The sequence below is a fragment of the Hemitrygon akajei genome, chromosome 23 (genome assembly GCF_048418815.1).
Source record: "Hemitrygon akajei chromosome 23, sHemAka1.3, whole genome shotgun sequence".
NCBI lineage: Eukaryota > Metazoa > Chordata > Chondrichthyes > Myliobatiformes > Dasyatidae > Hemitrygon > Hemitrygon akajei.
The window spans coordinates 51,394,566-51,414,894 of record NC_133146.1 but is presented as its reverse complement, the minus strand read 5'-3'; the positions used below and the strand labels follow the sequence as shown (position 1 = coordinate 51,414,894).

The following is a 20,329-nucleotide window of genomic DNA, read 5'->3' as shown; positions in this document are numbered from 1 at the left end:
ATGAGCGGCCAGTGGAAATAGTGGATGCAGGCACGATTTTAACTTTTAAGAGAAACTTGAATAGGTACATAGTTGGGAGGAGTATGGAGAGCTATCCAGATGCCAGTTGATGGGATGGGCAGATTATTAGCTTGGCACAGACTTGATGGCCAAAAGACCTGCTTCTGTGCTGTAGACTTCTATGAATATGATGTGTCATATCCAGGATCAAACTCTAGACTGCTTAATTGCATGCAGGCTATAAGTTACAAGATGGCAAATATGGGTATTAAATTATACTTCATCCAACCCACCATTTTCTGACCTAAAATTATTTGATAATGTTGAGGAATAAGGAGTCTGTTTCAGTATTCAGACAAAAATTAACATCTTCATGTTGAGACCATGTCCTCAAAGTATAATTATATATCATATTTTGAAATAATAAATTACAAGCAAATACAAGTTTCTTACATCAAGGATGTCCTCAACATGCCATTAATTTTAATTGTTGATAGATTACAGATTGGGAGCACAGAAATGGAAAATCTGTTTCAGTGTTAGAAATGGGAAGATGTTTCTCTTCTACAATACTTTAGCAACATGGACAAAGCAAAAAATCATGAGATGATTTAAGCTTGTATTATGCCAGAAAAATAAATAAACTAACTTTACAACAAAATTTTGACCATCTTGTCAAGGCAAAAGAATTTCCATTGTGATAGATGTACAGAACTTAATGACAGCAAGTAGATTTCAATTTCATAGAGAATTTAAATTTGGTTTGTAATTCAGAAAAAATCCACTGTATTATCAGTTAATTATTTATTACTTAATTGAAATTAGAGTTCAGTATGATTATTTGAGACAAGATTGATGAATATTGACAATTTCAAAGAAACTACTGGTAAAATAAGCAACAAACACTATCTTGTTGAAAAGAAACAACTCATCATATTAACAGGTTCCATCTTCTTCAAAAAGACAAAATGGTCTTCTGAATGATATCAACACATTCTCTTATTTCATCCTCTTTGATCACAAGAGGCGGTGCCAGTCTAATGATGTCTCCGTGAGTCGGTTTAGCTAGCAGACCATTATCACGTAGGCGAAGGCAAACATCCATGGCATCAAAAGCTGAAATAAGAAACAAAAGGTTCAATAAATTAAGATTTCTTTTTTGTTCTTGTCCAAAACCATCTTAATATGTTTGTATTTTATCATTTAGCTTTATATTTAACTTCAAGTCATTTGGACAGGAATATGGAAAGAAAACATTTAGAGATATGGGCTAAAAGGAGGCAAACTGGACCAGCTCAGGTAGAAGAGTGACAAATTTCCATTCTGTATAACGATCACTCATTCCTACTAACTACATTTTCAGCATCTATAGCATGAAATAATCTTGGTCAAAGTAAAACAATAAGGGGCAAAATCAAACCATGTCATCCAGACAAAATAAAAACAAGCTCACACTTATATAACACCTTTCTCAGTTCCAATGCTTCCCAAGACACTTTATAGCGAGATATTTCACTTGAAATCATTTGTACTATACAAGCAACAAGATGTTCAATTAGATCACACTAAACTCCCACATATTGCATGAACATAGAACCAGATGATTTTTTTTCTTGAACATTAAGATAGAAATAGGCTTCAGAAACTTGTAAAACGAGTCAGCTCTATCATGGGTATTAGCCTCCGTAGTATTCAAGACACCTTCAAGGAACTGTGGCTTAGGAAGGCAGTGTCCATAATTAATGACTCCCACCCACCCAAGACATGCCCTATTCACATTGTTACTATCAGGAAGGAGGTACAGAGCCTGAAGGTACACACTAGCAATTCAGGAGCTGCTTCTTCCCCTCTGCCATCCAATTTTTAAATGGGCATTGAACCCACGAACACCACCTTACTATTTTTATTTTTGCTTTTCACACTTATTTCAACTAATATATACACATATATACATATATATATACACATATATACATATATATATATATATACACACACACCTAATGTAACTCAGTTTTTAAAACCTGTTTATCATGCATTTCATTGTACTGATGCCATGAAGTTAACAATTTCACAACATATGCCAGTGATATGAAATCTGATTCTGATGTAGGTCAGTTGGAAGCACCTGCAGGAAAAGCACCAGCTCAGCCACTTCCAAGTCAAAGTCATATTGGCAATTTTTTCAGCTAATTTGATTAAATCAAAGATATAAAAGGGCTGTCTTTGACAATATTGCTCCACGCAGCCCAGGATCAAACACTGCTACGATATTCCAAGATAGTTACCGGAACTTAAAATGGAAAAAAAAACACACCCTGGCATACTCTGCCCATTAACAGCACTAAATCTAATTTGTACAATTCTACTTCAATCTATTTACTTTTTTGTTTATTGAGATACAGTGTCAAATAGGCCTGTCCAGCCCTTCAAGCCGTGCTGCCCAGCAATCATCCCTCCCCCCACCCTGCAATTTAACGCAAGACCAATCAAGGGACAATTTACAATGACCAATTAACCTACTAACCAGTACATCTTTGGACTGTGGGAGGAAACCAGAGCACCTGTATAAAAACTACGCTGTCACAGGTAGAACGTACAAACTCCTTACAGGCAGCGGAACGAATCGAACCCAGGTCACTTGTACTGTAAAGCTTTGTGCTAACCAGTATGCTACCATGCCACCCTTCTCAAACATCAGAAATTAAACAGACTGTCATACATCGTTTGTCATTCATTAGTGAGGTAGTGGGAGGTTTAAAAATAATTCCAGTGCTTTTGGCTCTTTTCACCGTCTGCATCAACAGAGCCAATGAAAAGGGAGGTGTAAGCAGAGCAGCCATTGCTAGAGTGAGCCAATGTTAAAAGTGGTCAACTTTTGGCTCAACAGGCATGGGCAAGAACAGACAGAGGTTTTCAGTATGCAGGTTTCTACATTTTTTTTCCTGTTAATACATGGCTAGTACACTGGGAAGCCTCCAGATTATATTTGCATGAAGTACACCAAGCTGCAGCTCCTTAGAGACTGTGTAAAGGAACTGGAGGTGCAGCTGGTTCAGATGTAACCTGTCCTTTTTGTAGAGATCATACCCTCACCGGAAGAGATCCCAATGATCCAAAACCCTAAAATCCTGCAAACAGGCAGCAATCCAGAGATTACTACCCTAGACGTCCTGCTTTTCAGCTTTCTAACTCCCTATATTGTCTCTTCAGGACCTCATCCACTTTTCTACCTACAGTGATATGCATCCTCCCTTTAGAATGCCTTGGAACAATCCAAGACATCCCTGCCCTGGCACCTAGGATGCAACATACCATCCGGGTGTCTCTTTCATATCCACAGAATCTGCTTTCTGGTCCCTCAACTATGGAATCCCCTCGCACAAATGTACTCGTCTCACCCCTTTTCTGTTCTGAACCACAGAACCAGACTCAGTGCCAGAGACCTGGTTGCTGCAGCTTCCCTCTGGTAGCTTGTTCCCTCCAACAGTATCCAAAGCAATATACTTATTGCGTGGAACATTCACAGGGATACTTCTGCACTGGTTGCCTATTCCCTTTCCCTCTTCTGACAGTCACCCAGGTGTCTACCTTTCTGTAGCTCCTATCACTTCATTTTCCCCATACAAAAAGGTGTAGAATCCTTCGGGTAAAGAAATGCAAAGGTAAAAAGAGCCTGATGAGAGTTATATACAGGACTCCAAACAGTAGCCGGATGTAGGCCTCAAATTACAATGAGAGATAGAAAAGGTATGCAACATTGCCCCCTTTTTATGATAAAATAGGGGATTTCAATATGCAGACAGATTGGGGAAAATCCGGTTGATGCCTGATGCCAAGAGCTGGAATTTGTAGAATGCCAAGATGACTTTTTAGAGCAGTTTACAGTGGAGCCCACTAGGGTAATGACAATTCTGGATTGGATGTTATGTAATGACCTAGATTTGATTAGGGAGCTTAAGATGAAAGAGCCCTTTAGGAGATAGTGATCATAATACAATTGAATTCACCCTGCAGTTTGAAAAGAGAAACTAAAAATTGGATGCATCAGTTTTACAGTGGAGTAAGGGAATTACAGAGGCATGAGAGAAGAGCTGGCCAAAGTTGAGTGGAAGGCAATACCAGCAATGGTTGGAGTTTCTGGGATCGATTCTGAAGGCACATGAAAGATACATCCCAAAGCTGAAGTAGACCAAAAGACAGAGGAGCAGAATTAGGCCATTCAGCCAATTGAGTCTGCTCCTCCATTTCATTGTGGCTTATCATTTCCCTCTTAGCCCCATTCTCCTACCTTCTCCCATAACTTTTCACACCCTGACAAATCAAGAACCTATCGATTTCTGTGTCAAATGCACACAGTGCTCTGGCATCCACAGCTGCCTATGGTAACAAATTCCACAAATTCACTACCCTCCAGCTAAAGAAATTCTTCACCTCTGCTCCAAATGGATAACATTTTATTTTGAGGGTGTGCCCCGGTCCAAGACTGCCCACAAAAGGAAACATTCTGTTCACATCCACTCTATCCAGGCCTTTCAACATTCGATAGGTTTCAATGAATTCCCCCCTCCATTCTTCTAAATTCCAGCAAGTACAGGCACAAAGCCTTGAATCACTGCTCATATAAACCCTTTCATTCTCATGAACCTCCTCTGAACCTTCAATGTCAGCACATCCTTTCTGAAAGGGCCCAAAACTGCTCACAATTCTCCAAGTGAGACCTCACCAGTGCCTAATATAGCCTCAGCATTATACCCTTGCTTTTATATTAGAGTCCTCCCAAACTGAATGCCAACATTGTATTCACCTTCCTCACCACCAATTCAACGTGCAAATTAACCTTCAGGGCAGCCTTTCTCAACTTTTTGCCTTGGATGAACCCTAATAATAACCCTACTATTTCATTTTCAGATCTCAGGGAACCCCTGCGCAAAATTATATCTACAGCTCACAGTACATTGGCGTGATCAGCAAGTTGTAGATATAATACAAAAATAATTGTCAATGCTCTTTTGAGTAGAGAATGAATTTTTGCCAACCTTTCTTGGGGGAGTGGGGGAGAAAAACAGGTAGTTAAGCTTAGCTTACCTTTCTCGAAATTAATCCCTTTCTTTCCTGTTGAAATATTTTAAAAACTCACGAGGTAACGAGGTAAATAACTGACTTAAGCAAAAAAAAAAAAAAAAAGGGATTTAAGTTCTAAAGGTAGGCTCGGTAGATTTAATTTAAATAAAGGTTGTAAATTGATTTTGGAAATTGGGGAAGGTAATATGGGAGGGAGAGGACTCAACCTAACAAACAAGGTCCTACTGCGCACTGTCATACCAGCTGAGAAACTTCCAACAAGATTGCGAACGGGACTGCTCTGTCACTGACTACACTGAAAATACTAGCAATGTGCATCACACAAAGTTTAAAAAATATATATTTTTCTTAATCATGACCTCTTGTGGAAGCCTGGTTGAGAAACCCTGTTTCAAGGAATCCTCCAAAAGCACTTGCACATCCCCGCAGAAAATAGTCTATCCTTTTATTCCTTCTACCAAAGTGCATGACCATACACTTCCTCACACCGTATTACATCTGCCACCTCTTTACCCATTCTCCCAATCTGTTTAAGTCCTTCTGCAGCTTTGTTTCCTCAACACTACCTTTCCCCTCCACCCAGCTTTGTATCATCCACAAACCTGACCACAAAGCTATCAATATCATCCAAATCGTTAACATACAATGTTAAAAGAAGCAGTCCCAACAGACTCTTGTGGAACACTACTAGTCATCAACAGCCAATCCAAAAAGGATCCCTTGATTTCCACTCTGCCTCCTGCCAATCAGTCAACGCTCAATCCATGCTAGTATCTTTCCTGTAATAACCTGAGCTCTCATCTTGTTTAGCAGCCTCGTGTGTCGTACCTTGCCAAAGGCCTTCTGAAAAGCCAAGTACACCAACATCCACCAATTCTCCTTTGTCTACCCTGCTTGTTATCTCTCCTCCCCCCCCCCCCACCCCAAAAGATCTGTCAGGCAAAAGTTTCCCTCAAGGAAACCATGCAGATTTTGGCTTATTTTGTCATGTGCCTTCAAGTACCCCCAAAATAACATCCTTAACAATCCACTGCAATATCTTCCCAACCACTGAGATCAGGTTAATTGGCCTGTAATTCCCTTTCTTCTGCTTCCCTCCCTTCTTGAAGAGTGGAGTGACATTTGTAATTTTCCAGTTCTCCAGAACCATGTCAGCTCTGACTCTTGAAAGATAAGCCCATAAGACACAAGAGTAGAATTATGCCATTAGGCCCATCGAATCAGCTCCACCAATCATGGCTGACCTTTTTTTGCCCCCTTCTCAGCCCCACTCACTGGCCTCTCCCCGTAACCTTTGGTGCCACATCCATTGAAGAACCAATCAAGCTCTGCCTTAAATACACCCAATGACCTGGCCTCCACAGCTGCCTGTGGTAATAAATTCCTCAAATTCACCATCCTCTGACTAAAGAAATTTCTCCGTATCTGTTTTAAATGGGTGTCCCTCTATCCCGAGTCTGTGCCCTCTTGTCCAAAGCTCCTCCACCACAGGAAACATCCTTTCCACATCTACTCTGTCTAGTACTGTTAGTACTGTCAACATTCAAAAGGTTTCAATGAGGTCCCCTTCATCCCACCCCCTCCGGTCTTCTCCTTTCATTTCGCATTTCCCCCTCCCCCACCCCCCCCCCCCCCCACTACTTTCAAATCTCTTACTATCTTTCCTTTCGGTTAGTCCTGACGAAGGGTCACGGCCCGAAATGTCGACAGCGCTTCTCCCTATAGATGCTGCCTGGCCTGCTGTGTTCCACCAGCATTTTGTGTGTGTTGTTTGAATTTACAGCATCTGCAGATTTCCTCGTGTTTGCGAGATAACAATAACCGTTGCATTGTGAAACATAGGCAAAAAGCTAGACTGATCATTAGATCAGAGATCTGGAGGACCAAGAGAGCAGCTGTAGATTAGTGACCAACATGGTTTTTATGCAACATCATGCAGAATAACATTTTCTTCCCCCCACAGGACACAATACAGTAATAAGTCAATATTTGAGAGTTCAGAAATTTTGTACCTTCTGTGTTTCTAATAATAATGGCATTCAATAATCCTTTTCCTCGTACAGCAGTCACAACATTTGATGGCAATTTCATTAGCTCTCTTCTCAGTAACATTCCCATTTCTTCAGAATTTTCTGCCAATTTTTCTTCTTCAAGGACCTATGTATTTCAAATCAAAGAAATGCAGCAGAAGAAAAATATCAAATTAACAAGATTACCCTGGTCGGTCATTCTTTTTTTTTTTAAATTCTATTACATGTAATGAAAATTGTCTAATTAGCCAAAGAAGGTAAGATGCCATCTTATCAAATATAGTAAATCCAATAAATGCCACCCAACCTTTCAGAAAACCAGATGATTCTGTATTGACTCAGATGTTTACCACTTTTCCTATCCCCTCACTAGGACTAGGACTCCCACATTCCCTTTTAACTTCAGATTCACTGGATAATTCATTACAATGCAGAGTAACACCAAAGATGAATAAATGTGTTGGATTATTAGTAGTAATAACATCCAACAGACCAAAAACTGTCATCTGGCACCAAAGGCCTAAGCACACTCCATCGCTGGAGTTTATTTATTTATTTATTTTTAAATATGCTAACCATATTGTGAATAACAATGATTAAGTGAGCACTCCAAAGAGTTTACTTAAAACCATAACGAAATTAGGCATTTAATCTTGTGAATTTGAAGACTACAAGGAAGCTTTCATTTAGTGTATCAGATTTTAGGACACAGAAGGTAGTGGGGGGTGCACAGGCAACTGGGGGCATTGCAGTTGAAAACAAGATATCAGTTTTCAAAATTATTAGGTTTTCTTGCCAAAAGAGCGATAGAGGCAGAATCATTCACTGTATTCAAAAAAAGGGCTTGGATGTCAAGAGCTATGACAAGCTGGATTAGGAATCAAATACTGAGTTAGCTCTTTGTTAGGAACAGTGGGCCAATTGGTCATAATATAGACTAGTTAAATTTACAATATAATTGACTCTTTAATCCTTATTCACTGGAACTATTATCCAGAACAAGTTACAGGAATCAAATAAAGGAAGTAGAATTTATTGCATGAATTGGACCTGCATTGATTTTAAAACTTATGCTGTAACTGACCCCAGTCTTCATTTCTTGGACATACCTCTAAAGCAGCAATAGCAACACGACATGCTAATGGATTGCCACCATATGTAGACCCATGCTGACCTGGTTTGATGGTCAACATAATTTCATCATCACATAGAACAGCTGAAACCTGCAAAGGAAATTATTAGTTTGAAATTACCAGCTACATCTTTCTTAAAAGGAACTTTTATTATAAACATGATCAAAATCAATACAGACTTTCAGCTACCAAAGTTCATAAACAGTGAATGGTTTGTAGCTCAGATTCACATCTGGCCAAAATTCTTTTAAGTAACTTATCCTTACTGTCCTTCATTCCGTTTGTATCCAGCCCAAGATCTTAAGGCACAAACTAACGGAGATGGGAGTAGACTCTCACATGGTGGATTGGATAGTGGACTACTTGACAGATAGACCTCAGTATGTGCGGTTGGGAGACTGTAGGTCTGACACGGTGGTCAGCAGCACAGGAGCGCCGCAGGGAACCGTACTCTCTCCGGTCCTGTTCACCCTGTACACATCAGACTTCCAATATAACTCAGAGTCCTGCCATGTGCAGAAGTTCGCTGATGACACGGCCATAGTGGGGTGTGTCAGGAATGGACAGGAGGAGGAGTATAGGAAACTGATACAGGACTTTGTGATATGGTGCAACTCAAACTACCTGCGTCTCAATATCACCAAGACCAAGGAGATGGTGGTGGACTTTAGGAGACCTAGGCCTCATATGGAGCCAGTGATCATTAATGGAGAATGTGTGGAGCAGGTCAAGACCTACAAGTATCTGGGAGTACAGTTAGACGAGAAGCTAGACTGGACTGCCAACACAGATGCCTTGTGCAGGAAGGCACAGAGTCGACTGTACTTCCTTAGAAGGTTGGCGTCATTCAATGTCTGTAGTGAGATGCTGAAGATGTTCTATAGGTCAGTTGTGGAGAGCGCCCTCTTCTTTGTGGTGGCGTGTTGGGGAGGAAGCATTAAGAAGAGGGACGCCTCACGTCTTAATAAGCTGGTAAGGAAGGCGGGCTCTGTCGTGGGCAAAGTACTGGAGACTTTAACATCGGTAGCTGAGCGAAGGGCGCTGAGTAGGCTACGGTCAATTATGGAAAACTCTGAACATCCTCTACATAGCACCATCCAGAGACAGTTTCAGCGACAGGTTACTATCGATGCAATGCTCCTCAGACAGGATGAAGAGGTCAATACTCCCCAATGCCATTAGGCTTTACAATTCTACCGCCAGGACTTAAGAACTTTTTAAAAGCTATTATTAATGCTTTTTGAGATAGTGATTTAGATGCATATCATATTTTCTTACTGAGTTAAGTATTGTATGTAATTAGTTTTGCTACAACAAGTGTATGGAACATTGGAAAAAAGTTGAATTTCCCCATGGGGATGAATAAAGTATCTATCATCATCATCATTAATTTGCCTTCAATATAACAAACTTTAACTTTAGATCACAATCTTTTATGAAAGACCAACAAATGCTTTCTGGAACTCAGCATAAATGTTAAATCTTGGACAGTCCACTTAATCACACTTTAGAAAAAAAAATCATATGGTCAAATTACCATGTTGCCCCTCTCAAAGTCAACTGAATTTAGGGAACTCAGACACCATCAAAGATTCTAAAAATTTCTCAATAGTTGTTCAAGTGGATAAACTATATCAACAGGCTTCAATGTCTCATCTTTCTTAAACTCTTAACTTTGCCCACTATTGACAGGAAACCGATCTAGAAACCATGCAAGACATTACTCACAGGATACACTCCTCCAGAGAGCGCTTTTCCAAGAACAACGATATCTGGCTTAACATCTTCATGATCACATGCCAGTCTACGACCAGTTCTAGCCAGTCCAGTTTGCACTTCATCCGCAATGAATAGCACCTATTCAATCACAATCAAATTAAAAGTCCTTCCTGTTCGAACTCAGTAGACTTTTAAACTAGTATACAACCTCTTATAACTCACATTATATTTTGTACATAATTCTCTCACTCCTTGAAGATAACCTTGGTCTGGAACTACAACACCAGCTTCACCCTGGATTGGCTCCACCATAAAGGCTGCCATATGAGGGTCCTGGAATGCACGCTAAAAAAAAGCTAGAATTAATTAACAGTAATTTTAAACCAAATCAAACAAAATATTAACTGAATCAAAACAATTTAAATGCTTTCAATACCTCTATTGCTGGCAGATCATTGTATGGAACAATTTCAAACCCAGGTATAAATGGGCCAAATCCTTCATAACTACTGGGGTCTGTTGAACTGGAAATCGCAGAAATAGTCCTGCCCCAAAAATTACCAGCTGAAGAAAAGGGGAAAAGGAGTTTAAAGGAGTTTCTCTGTATAGGAATCAAACATGTGAATAAAATAAAAATGATTTGTATCATGATGCTGATTTGAGAACCAAATCCCATGAAACTTAATTTCTAGACGCCAAGTATTAAATTTACACAGCCCCTACAATTTCGTACAGGCCTTTGAGATCTGAATAATGATTAAATAACAATCACATTCCTCTAAGTTAATGTACATTACATGGATTTTAATTTAAATCTTACCTGCAAAAAGGATCTTTGCTTTATATTTAGGAATTCCTTTAACTTCATATGCCCACTTGCGGGCTAATTTGCACGCAGTTTCTCCTCCTTCTACACCTAAAGCAAAATGTTTAAGTTGATTTCTTAGAATAAATCAAATTTTCAAAGCAATTATCAAAAATGCCAATTTAAGTACGAATTACCACATTACTATGGTAAACAAGAGAAACCAAAGTGCAACAACTAGAAAATGATTGAATAAAAAATAAAATTGCCAAATTTCAAGCCCAACTTACTAGCTGCTCCAGTACTGTGGATGTTGCTCAAGATTTCCAGCATCTGGAGAATCTTCCATATTTATGATCTCTCTTCCCAATCTGGTGGATGCTCTTTTTTATTTTACTAATTTAGCAATACAGCGTGGAGCAGATCCTTCAAGCATCGTCTCTCCAGCAATCCCCAACAAACCTGATTAACCCTAAGCTTATCACAGGACAATTTACAATGACCAGTTAAGCTACCTGGTATGTCTTTGGACTGTGGGAGAAAACCAAAACACCTGAGGAAAACCCACACATTCCAAGGGGAGGATGTACAGACTCCTTACAAATGGTGCCGGAATTGAACTCTGAACTCCAGATCTGAATGAGCTGCAACAGCATCGCATTAACTGCTACACTATCCCATAATGTCCTTCTCCTCAGAGGGTAACAAGTCCCTAATGAATTGCCATTGAATCCATGCAAATCATCTTAGCAACCAATTAAATCTTAAATGGGGATTGATTTGTCTCCATTTCTCTTCTTCCAAACCACCCCTCCCAATCCAAGGTAAATGAATTATCAGTTGAAGTTTCATAGAGGAAGTTGAAGACAACTTCTAGCTTCTCCCCACATTAGTCTCAGGAGCTTGCATACATTTCCTTTTACATAATGATGCTGCATCATTTTCATACAATCATAAATATAGGCATTAAAGATTCGGGACCTTTATCAGAAAACACCAACAAAGGGTTTACTAGAGTAATAAAATACACAAATCCAGTATACACTATGAACTTCAGCAGGTTGATATGAATCAGCAAACAAAATCCATGGTTCAATATTGGCAGGTCATGGACCTTCAAACAATAATAACCAAAGGAAAACTTATTAAAGACAATTCAGCTAGCTCAAAATTTGTAATGTCCAATGCTTAAATAATTCTCATTTTAATCCTCTAAGCCAGGGGTGGGCAAACTTTTTGACTTGTGGGCCACAAGGGGTTCTAAAATTTGACAGGGGGGCCGGACCAGGAGCAGATGGACGGAGTGTTTTGGTAATACACCTCATAAGAGAAAATAAAATATCATGGGATATGTAGAAAACATGTGCTTTAATTTCAATTGAAAATGAACAAATGCATTACAACAAAATATCTGTCTTTGAAGTCCCATGGTATTTAGCTATTTATTGAAATGACTTTTAAAACACTGAAAATTAAATGAATAAAATACAGCTTTTTTTTTTAATAGCAACAATTATTTTAAAGCACTGAAAATTCTGTTATCCTTCAAGATATTATCATCATCACTCTCCTCCTGACTGTCTTTATTTCAAAAACGGTAGGAGATGCAGGTCTACTTGTCCTGCTCCTTCTTATTCAATTGTCCCCTGTGCCAAAACTCAACAACGACCAGCACAAGGACAGAACAGTGACAGCGCGCCAGTATGCGGAGCGCGTTATTTGATCTGGAGCGCATTTTTTATTTTGAGAACGTACGTGCACCTGCGCACTACTCATGTCCATCACTTAACAGAAATGACATGTAACATGTAAGGCTTATTGAAAAAAATATTTTCAAATGCATTTTTTACATAACACAACCAAGAAACTTATTTTTAATTTCAGTGGGAACAGTGTTGCTGGTCTCCCTTTTTAGCCAGCGCATCAAAGTCTGGATTTAGTTTTGTTGTGGTGAAAACGCTAGAATTGCAAGGAAAAAAAAACGTTAACAAGGTTTATTAATATAATTTCATCAAGTTCTGTGGGCCGGATTAAAAAGCTTAACGGGCCGCATATGGCCCCCAGGCCGTAGTTTGCCCATGCCTGCTCTAAGCAATATGTAAACCACAGTCAAATGGTATAATATATTTGAACAATCTAACTGAATTAATGAACAATGAGTGTCTGAGATAATTTGCTTTCCTTTTAAAGCAATTCCAGAACATTCTATGGCTGATTTGAAATATGTCAAAGTACATATTTGAGAAACACCATACATAATATTGTGCATCTTGCAATGAACTGTAAAACCAGGCCACTACTCAAATTACTGCAAACAGCAGCAAGAAACTAAATGAATCAAAGGTCTTCAACACAATTCCTGGTGGCTTAATTGAAGATCGAAGGTGTGCAAATTTGGGACAGTTTGGAATTCCAAGTTTACAACATGTCTCGTTGCTGTGTTGCACTATCAGTCAGAATTTCCCAAGTAAAAAGATGAGCTAATTTCCAAAATCTGAATTTTCTCTTTGAACCATTCAATAAAGTAGCCTGCTGCAGATCAAGCAATGAAATAGAATCAGTGGATTACAAGCCTCACAACATTTGCAAGGCATTTAAATGGGTTAATTTATTAAAAGAAATCTCAAACTTTTAGAGTACGACAGATTGAAATCCATCAAGACCTGTAGCATCAACAGATGCATTATAAAGCTGAAGAAATTTAATTAAGATATATTTGTTCTTAATTCTTTGCTGATCAACACTGAGCAGGAGACAAGCATCTACTTGGTGGATTATTTTTTAAGATGCCATTTTCTGGCAAAATGAAGATGACACCAGAAACAAACTTAGACTTGGGGAAATCCACCTATTTTCTATGGAATAAAAAATCTATTAAGCACTAACCAGTATTCATTGGTAACAGCTTTTTGTAGTTGAACAGCTTAGTGGCGTATTCTTCATATTCTCCCAGTACATCATTATAGAAAGCTCGAGAAGTGAGAGTCAGTTTATCAGCTTGAGATTTAAGTGCTGCAATAATCTTTGGATGACAATGTCCCTGATTCACAGCGCTGTAAGCACTTAGGAAATCAAAGTACCTCCTGCCTTCCACATCCCATACATAAACACCTGAAAAATCAAAGCAATTTAATTAAATATTTTGACTTAATTATTTTTGATGACCATTATTTTACTGTTAAAAAGGATTTTCAATTCAGCAACAAGCTTTAGGGGCTAAAGGGATAAGTCCTCCTGCGCTGTACATTTCTATTACAAGATGAATTAATGAAATCTAATAACGTTTCAATACAATCTGGCTGAATTTGCAGATAATATCAAGCTAAAAAGCAAAAGAAAAAGCATGAAAATTACACAAGGAGACCCTGAAAATGAGTGGCCACAAAAGGAGCACACAGAATTTGGAGATCTATTAAATATGTAAAGGAAATTAAGCTCCACACTCAACAAATGTTAAAAAGCTAGAAAGAAATTAAGAAACCTAGAGACAATCGAAGATTATGCTCAGCAAGTCTGAACCAATAATATACTGCCAAGTAGCTTGTTACATATCAGAGGAAACTCCAAGGTCATAATATTATACAATGTTCACTATTTTACTTATGACCAAGTCAATTCTAGTTTTGCAGTGAATATCTAGCAAAAGATTTTATCGTTGTGCACAAGTTAACTACACAGTAGAGGAGTTCTAGAAATTACATTGCAAAGCTTCAGGAGAGGTGACAATCTTGAAGTTTAAAACAAGAAAATTTCACAAGAACCTGGCAGAATTCTTGATACACAGCAATAAATGCAAAAAGGATAAAAAAATGCAAAATTTGTAAGTGCATGCAGGAGGAACATCATGGCATTTTTGGGCTATCATGATTAACTAAGTAAAATTGCAATCAATGAGAGCTTGCAACAAATTATTGAATCAGAATATCCCTACAGTAGTGTTTACTTTTGATTAAATCCATTTTAACCATCAATTTAATGTACAATTGTATTTAACTCAAACTTTATAGATTCATTCAACAATTTATACATTGATATAAATCAGCCATTTAGTTTAGGATCTAGTATTTGGAATGCTTACCTTCCCCTCTAGCCAAAGCAACAGGGACGGGCTGATAATTATGGGCACCATATTTTTCTTCACGAGCAAAAACTTCTTCAGAAGTGAGTGACTTCTCAGTTTTTAATGAAGTTTCTATGGCACTAGAATAAGTCTTGATTCTTTGCTTCAAAACTGAAGCACTGGAATTTACGTAACGTGAGAATCGGGACAACATCATCTGCATGACAAAAAAAGTTAATTATTTGTTAAATTTTAAGCAATTCATGGAAAAGAAAAGACAAGAGTAGTATATTAGCTGTAAGTCCCCAAATCTCTTCACAAGGCAGACCCAGCCAGTTCATCCTTTCCGATGTTAAAATTCCTGGTATCATCTCTAGAGGTCCTGTTTCTATTTAATATTGAAAATGAGAACTAAACAATAATTTGCTTAATCAGACAGTAGAACACAGAACATACTATAGAACAATACAGCACGGTATAGGCCCTTTGACCCATGATGTTGCCAGAATCAGGTTTAATATCACTGGCATTTGTTGTGAAATTTACCTCTTTGTGGCAGCAGTACAATGCAATGCATAACAGAGAAAACTGAATTGCAGTAAGTATATCTATATTAAATAGTTAAAGAAATACTGCAAAAATCAAAGTAAAAAAGTTGTGAGGCAGTGTTCATGGGTTCAATGTCCATTCAGAAATCAGATGGCAGGGGAAGCTGTTCCTGAATCGTTTTGAGTGTGTGCCTTCTTGCTTCTGGACCTCCTTCCTGATGGTAGCAATGAGAACATGGCATGACTTTGGTAATGAGGGTCCTTAATGATGGATGCCACCTTTTTGAGGCATCGCTCCTTAAATATATCCTGGATACCTTGGAAGCAAATGTCCGTGACAGAGCTGACCAAGTTTACAATTCTCTTGTGCAGTAGTCCACTCCCTCCTCATTCCAGATGGTGATGCAGCTAGTCAGAATGCTCTCCACAGTACGTCAAAATTCGCAAGTGTATTTGATGACATACCAAATCTCAAGCTCAGAATATAGCCACTGCTATGCCTTATTTGTAACTGCATTGATATGTTGGGTCCAGATTGGATTCTCAGAAATAATGACACTCAGGAACTTTAAATTGCTCAGATGAAACGGGATTTTGTCTGTGTTGGAAGTGAGTCCTTCTGCTCCCTCAGAGACTGGTGTGTGTTCCCTCATCTTACCTTTTCTGAAGTTCACATCAGTTCTTTGGTCTTACTGGCATAGTGCAACATTGTGTTTGTGCTCACCTATTCCATAAGATCAATATAACTCTTCTCTCCCATGTAGTCCTCTATTTTCAGCCATACCCCTAAGGAGTCCCTCGAATGTCCCCAATGTTTCTGCTTCTACCACCACCCGTCAGCACACTGCATGCACCTACCACTTGTGTATTAAAAAAAACTCTAAAAATACCACCTACACTTTCCTCCAAACACCATTAAGTCAGGCCCCATCAGATTAGCCATATATGCCCTGAGGGAAAAAAAAATCTCTGGCTGAATCTCTATGCCTCTTATAACCTTGTGCACTTCTGTCAAATCACCACTCATGCTCCAATACTCCAGAGAGAAAAGCCCTCTCTGAAGTTCCCACATCCTTCCTCCAAAGACCAAGACTGAACACTATATTCCAAATGTGGTCTGAGCAGAGTTTTATAGAGCTGCAACATTATCTTATGGTTCTTGAGCTCAATCCTTTGATTAATGAAGGCCAACAGACCATACACCTTCTTAACCACCGTAACAATGTGCACAGCAACTTTGTGGGATCTATGAATGTGGACCCAAGATCCCCGTTTCTCTACTGTTAAGTGTCTTGTTACTAACTCTGTATTCTGTCTTCAAGTTCCAACTTCCAAAGTGAATCACTTCACTTTTTCGGATTGAACTTCACTAGCCACTTCTCAGCTCAGCACTGCATCATATCTATGACCCACTGTAACCTTCTACACAATCCATAACACCACCACTTTGGTGTCTGAAAACTTAACCTTCCACTTTCTCGTTTATCAAAATCACAAAGACCAGGACCTCAAAGGTAACAATCTCTGAACTGCTGTCTATGCCACGTCCAGTGAGGGGAATAAGATGATTTAGCAGATGAATACATGACTGAGGAATTGGTGCAGGGGACAGGTATGTGGATGCTTAGGATCTGTTTTGACTAAGATATGACTGTACAAAATAGGCAGGTTACACCTGAAATTGAACAGTACCAATATGCTTGTGAGCAAGTTTGCTAGAGCTATTAGGAAGGGTTTTAACTAGTTTAACAAAGGGATGGGAACCAGAGTAATAGGTCTCAGGCCCATTTCTTATCAAAGTATACAACTCTGAAATAGCCACAAAACCAAGAAAGAACAGCAACATGATAATCAGCTTCCAAATCCCTCCCCCTGCACACAAAAAAAAGAGAAAGATCAGTCAAAAAAAAAACACAAAATAAAAACTGCAAGACTGGAAAAAATAGTCTCTAGTCCGAGGCCACATCCAAAACACAGAAAACATGGGTAACATTCTCCAGAAACAGTGGCAGGCCTTTCCCTCTGCAGCAGCAAGCCATCCCACCAGCGATCAAAAGGCAAGTCTGGCAGTCTCCCCTCTCAGGCAGCAGAGTGACTCCCCAGCAATAAAAAGGCAGGCAGCTGGCATTCACCCTCTGCATTGACCTCAATGTTTCAATTTCACTTGTCACTTTAATTGGCGAACAATGGAAGCTTTAAATTGGTGAAATGGTGTTGGACATTGGCTCGTGCCCAGTCCCGCAGACACCTCACCACAAAGTTCCTGCACACTGCCTGTCTCCTGGTATCATCTTGCAGATGTGTACTTCCTTGACTGGAGGCTTGTGACTAGCAATGTGCTGTAAGGGTCAGTGCTGGGTTTGTTGTCGCTTGTCATCTATAGCAACAATTTGGATGATAATGTGGTAAACGGGATCAGTAAATCTGCAGTTGACACCCAGATTGGGAGTATAGTGGACACCAAGAAAGACTATCAAAGCTCGCTACAGGAGCTGGACTGGCTGATTTCAACATTTTAAGTGAAACTTGGACAGGTATATCAATGGGAGAGGTATGGAGGGCAGTGGTCCAGGTGCAGGTTGATGTGACTAGACAGTTAAATAGCTTGGCATGGGCTGAAGTGCCTGTTTCTGCACCATGGTATCCTATGGCTAGATGAATGATAGAAAAAAATGATGAGCAGCTTTAGATTGATCTTAAGAGTACTGTAGTTTAAATATCATGGCTAGTACTATGAGGTAATGTACAATGTTCTATAGTTTAACTCTTCAGCTCAACAATATGATATTGAAATGCACAACGTACAACTATGACTAACCAGACGAGATCAATGCATTTATAAATATTTGAAATAGTTTTATTTATAAGCATTTGAAATATTTGAATATTAGCATTGAAAATACTTCAATACATAATTAGACTGCATGTGATTGAGTCAGAGGGAAAAACAAAATCAATCCTGGGACGGGTAACAAGTCTTGTCAGCACATACTGCGTAGGACAAATATTTTTAGTAATGTAACAGTAACAGCTGGGAGGCCGGAACCATGTGGACCAATCAACGGCTTAAATTCGTACTCATGAATGTTAGATGCTATACATACAAATATACAAGTCAGTGTGCAATTGTGCCCTTTTGACATTTTTTCCTAAGTAACTGCGATTAACCTCAACCTCAACAATAAAAAAAAATACCTCCGCAGCTCACTTGGAAACAATGCCCACAAGAAGTAGGGAAACGCGATTTTCTTCAGAAGGTGCGTGGCAGATCTGCCACGTAAAAGCGCTTGCGGATAAACCCTCGCTCTGGAGCGGAAAGCGAAGGCGATTAACTCTTCTTGGGCACAACGCACGGATCTACCTGTGCTTGGCCCACTAATCGCAGAGGACGGCTGCCAAAATCGTTCCAAGGCGATGGCGGCGGCTGAGGATGCAAGATGCCCGAGTCGGCAATACCCTTTCAGGCAAAGGCGGTGGCGGAGCCCGGCCCAATTCCAAAATGAATCCGGCTTGAGGTCGGGATGCGCTCGGTGCTACCCACTTGACGCCCAGGGGCGCTTGTCCCCTCGTGTCACGGTGCCGGCGCCAGCCCCGGGCCCCGAGCCCTGTCCGCGCTCAACCCCCCCCTCCTCCTCCTCCTCCTCCTCCTCCTCCCTCCCCATCCTCCCCATCCTCCCCATCCTCCCCATCCTCATACCAGTCACTGCTCCGTCCGTCCGTCCACCACGCCGTCCGCGATCCCTCGAGGTGCTGGCGCCAGCGCCACGGTTATTTAAACGGTATGTGCGCTATTCGTTCACGTGATGGGCGCGCGTCACCACGCCTGGCGGCGGAGGGGCCGCGGGAAAACCGGCCGCCCGGGGGGCGCGGGGGGCTCCCCGCTTCGCCGCCGGTTGTGCTGGCGGCCAGAAGGTCAGTTGGAGTCACAATTCAGCAATCTGAGCAAATAACTCCTCGGAGGAGTCTCCTCCCTCCTTTACATGTGTGAGGATGTAGGAAGTTTATGAAGGCACGTATTTCAATCAGACAGACTGGCAATATGGCCATTTTGTAATGTCACAATCCTTAATTTGGCCAGAATTGGTGTGAAACTGCCTTATTAAAGATAGATATTGTTTAGCCTTTATGTAGTATGAATGTAACTTGATTAAATATTTTTTTTTACTTCCCAGAATGCTTGGAGCTGCAGCAATGTTCAAAGACTGACACCTTTCAGGTCAAAGCTACCCCACTTGACCAGGAATCTCACCAGTTGATCATCAAGTAAAATCGAATTTAAAACAAACTATTTTTTTTCAGTGACAGTGTTAAAGTTGTCAGGCATTGCCTTGAACTACTGCACTGGGGTTGTTGAATATGCCCCACAATTTTGCTCAGAAAGGTGTTGCAATATTTAAATGCAGTCAAGATGAAGGAATGTCACTATTTCCGAGCCTTGGTGTACTTGGACATAGAGATTCTGTACTGTGTGATGTCAGTTAACTGCCAGGTGTGGAGGCCACTGGCAGAACATTCCAGGCACTGACTACCCTCTATGTAATGAAGTTAAAATTCAGATCTCCTTTAAATCTCTTCCCTCTTATCTTGTATTTATGCCATCTTGTTTTGGACTCATTAGCCCTGGGAAATGGCCATTACTCTCCAACTTATCCACACCTCTCATGATTTGATGAACTTTTATGAGGTTACATCTCATTCTCCTGCACTCCCAAGAAATAAAGATCCAATGTGGCCAATTCTCCCTGTGACTCAGGTGCTCTAGGCCTGGCAGCACCTTCTCCTAGGAGGCATCCATCACTAAGGGCCTTTACCATTTGGTTATTCAATTCAGCCATATTTGTGCCACAAAAGAGCTAAGCAATAACCATATCCAATGTCTTTCCATTGCTTATACGCATTCAGTGACACTGCAGTTGCCAAATCCAACACCTGTTAACAGGCTGGGATCA

General features: G+C 40.0%; 1 protein-coding gene across 2 annotated transcripts; it reads right to left on the bottom strand.

Annotated features, from left to right (window-relative positions):
• Positions 1-445: 445 nt before the first annotated feature.
• Positions 446-19,217, bottom strand: oat (ornithine aminotransferase). 2 transcript variants are annotated; one of them, XM_073027624.1, is made up of 10 exons: positions 19,078-19,217; positions 14,851-15,049; positions 13,659-13,883; positions 10,788-10,883; positions 10,404-10,531; positions 10,190-10,312; positions 9,977-10,105; positions 8,225-8,338; positions 7,098-7,242; positions 446-1,116 (listed from the first exon to the last, which is right to left on the bottom strand). In XM_073027624.1, the coding sequence occupies exons 2-10, from the start codon at positions 15,047-15,049 to the stop codon at positions 956-958; spliced, it is 1,320 nt and encodes a 439-aa protein (XP_072883725.1). In that variant the 5' UTR covers positions 19,078-19,217; the 3' UTR covers positions 446-955. The 2 variants fall into 2 exon arrangements, with proteins under 2 accessions (XP_072883725.1, XP_072883724.1); XM_073027623.1 differs by lacking the exon at positions 19,078-19,217 and having other exon boundaries at positions 14,851-15,055.
• Between the last annotated feature and the right edge of the window lie 1,112 nt (positions 19,218-20,329).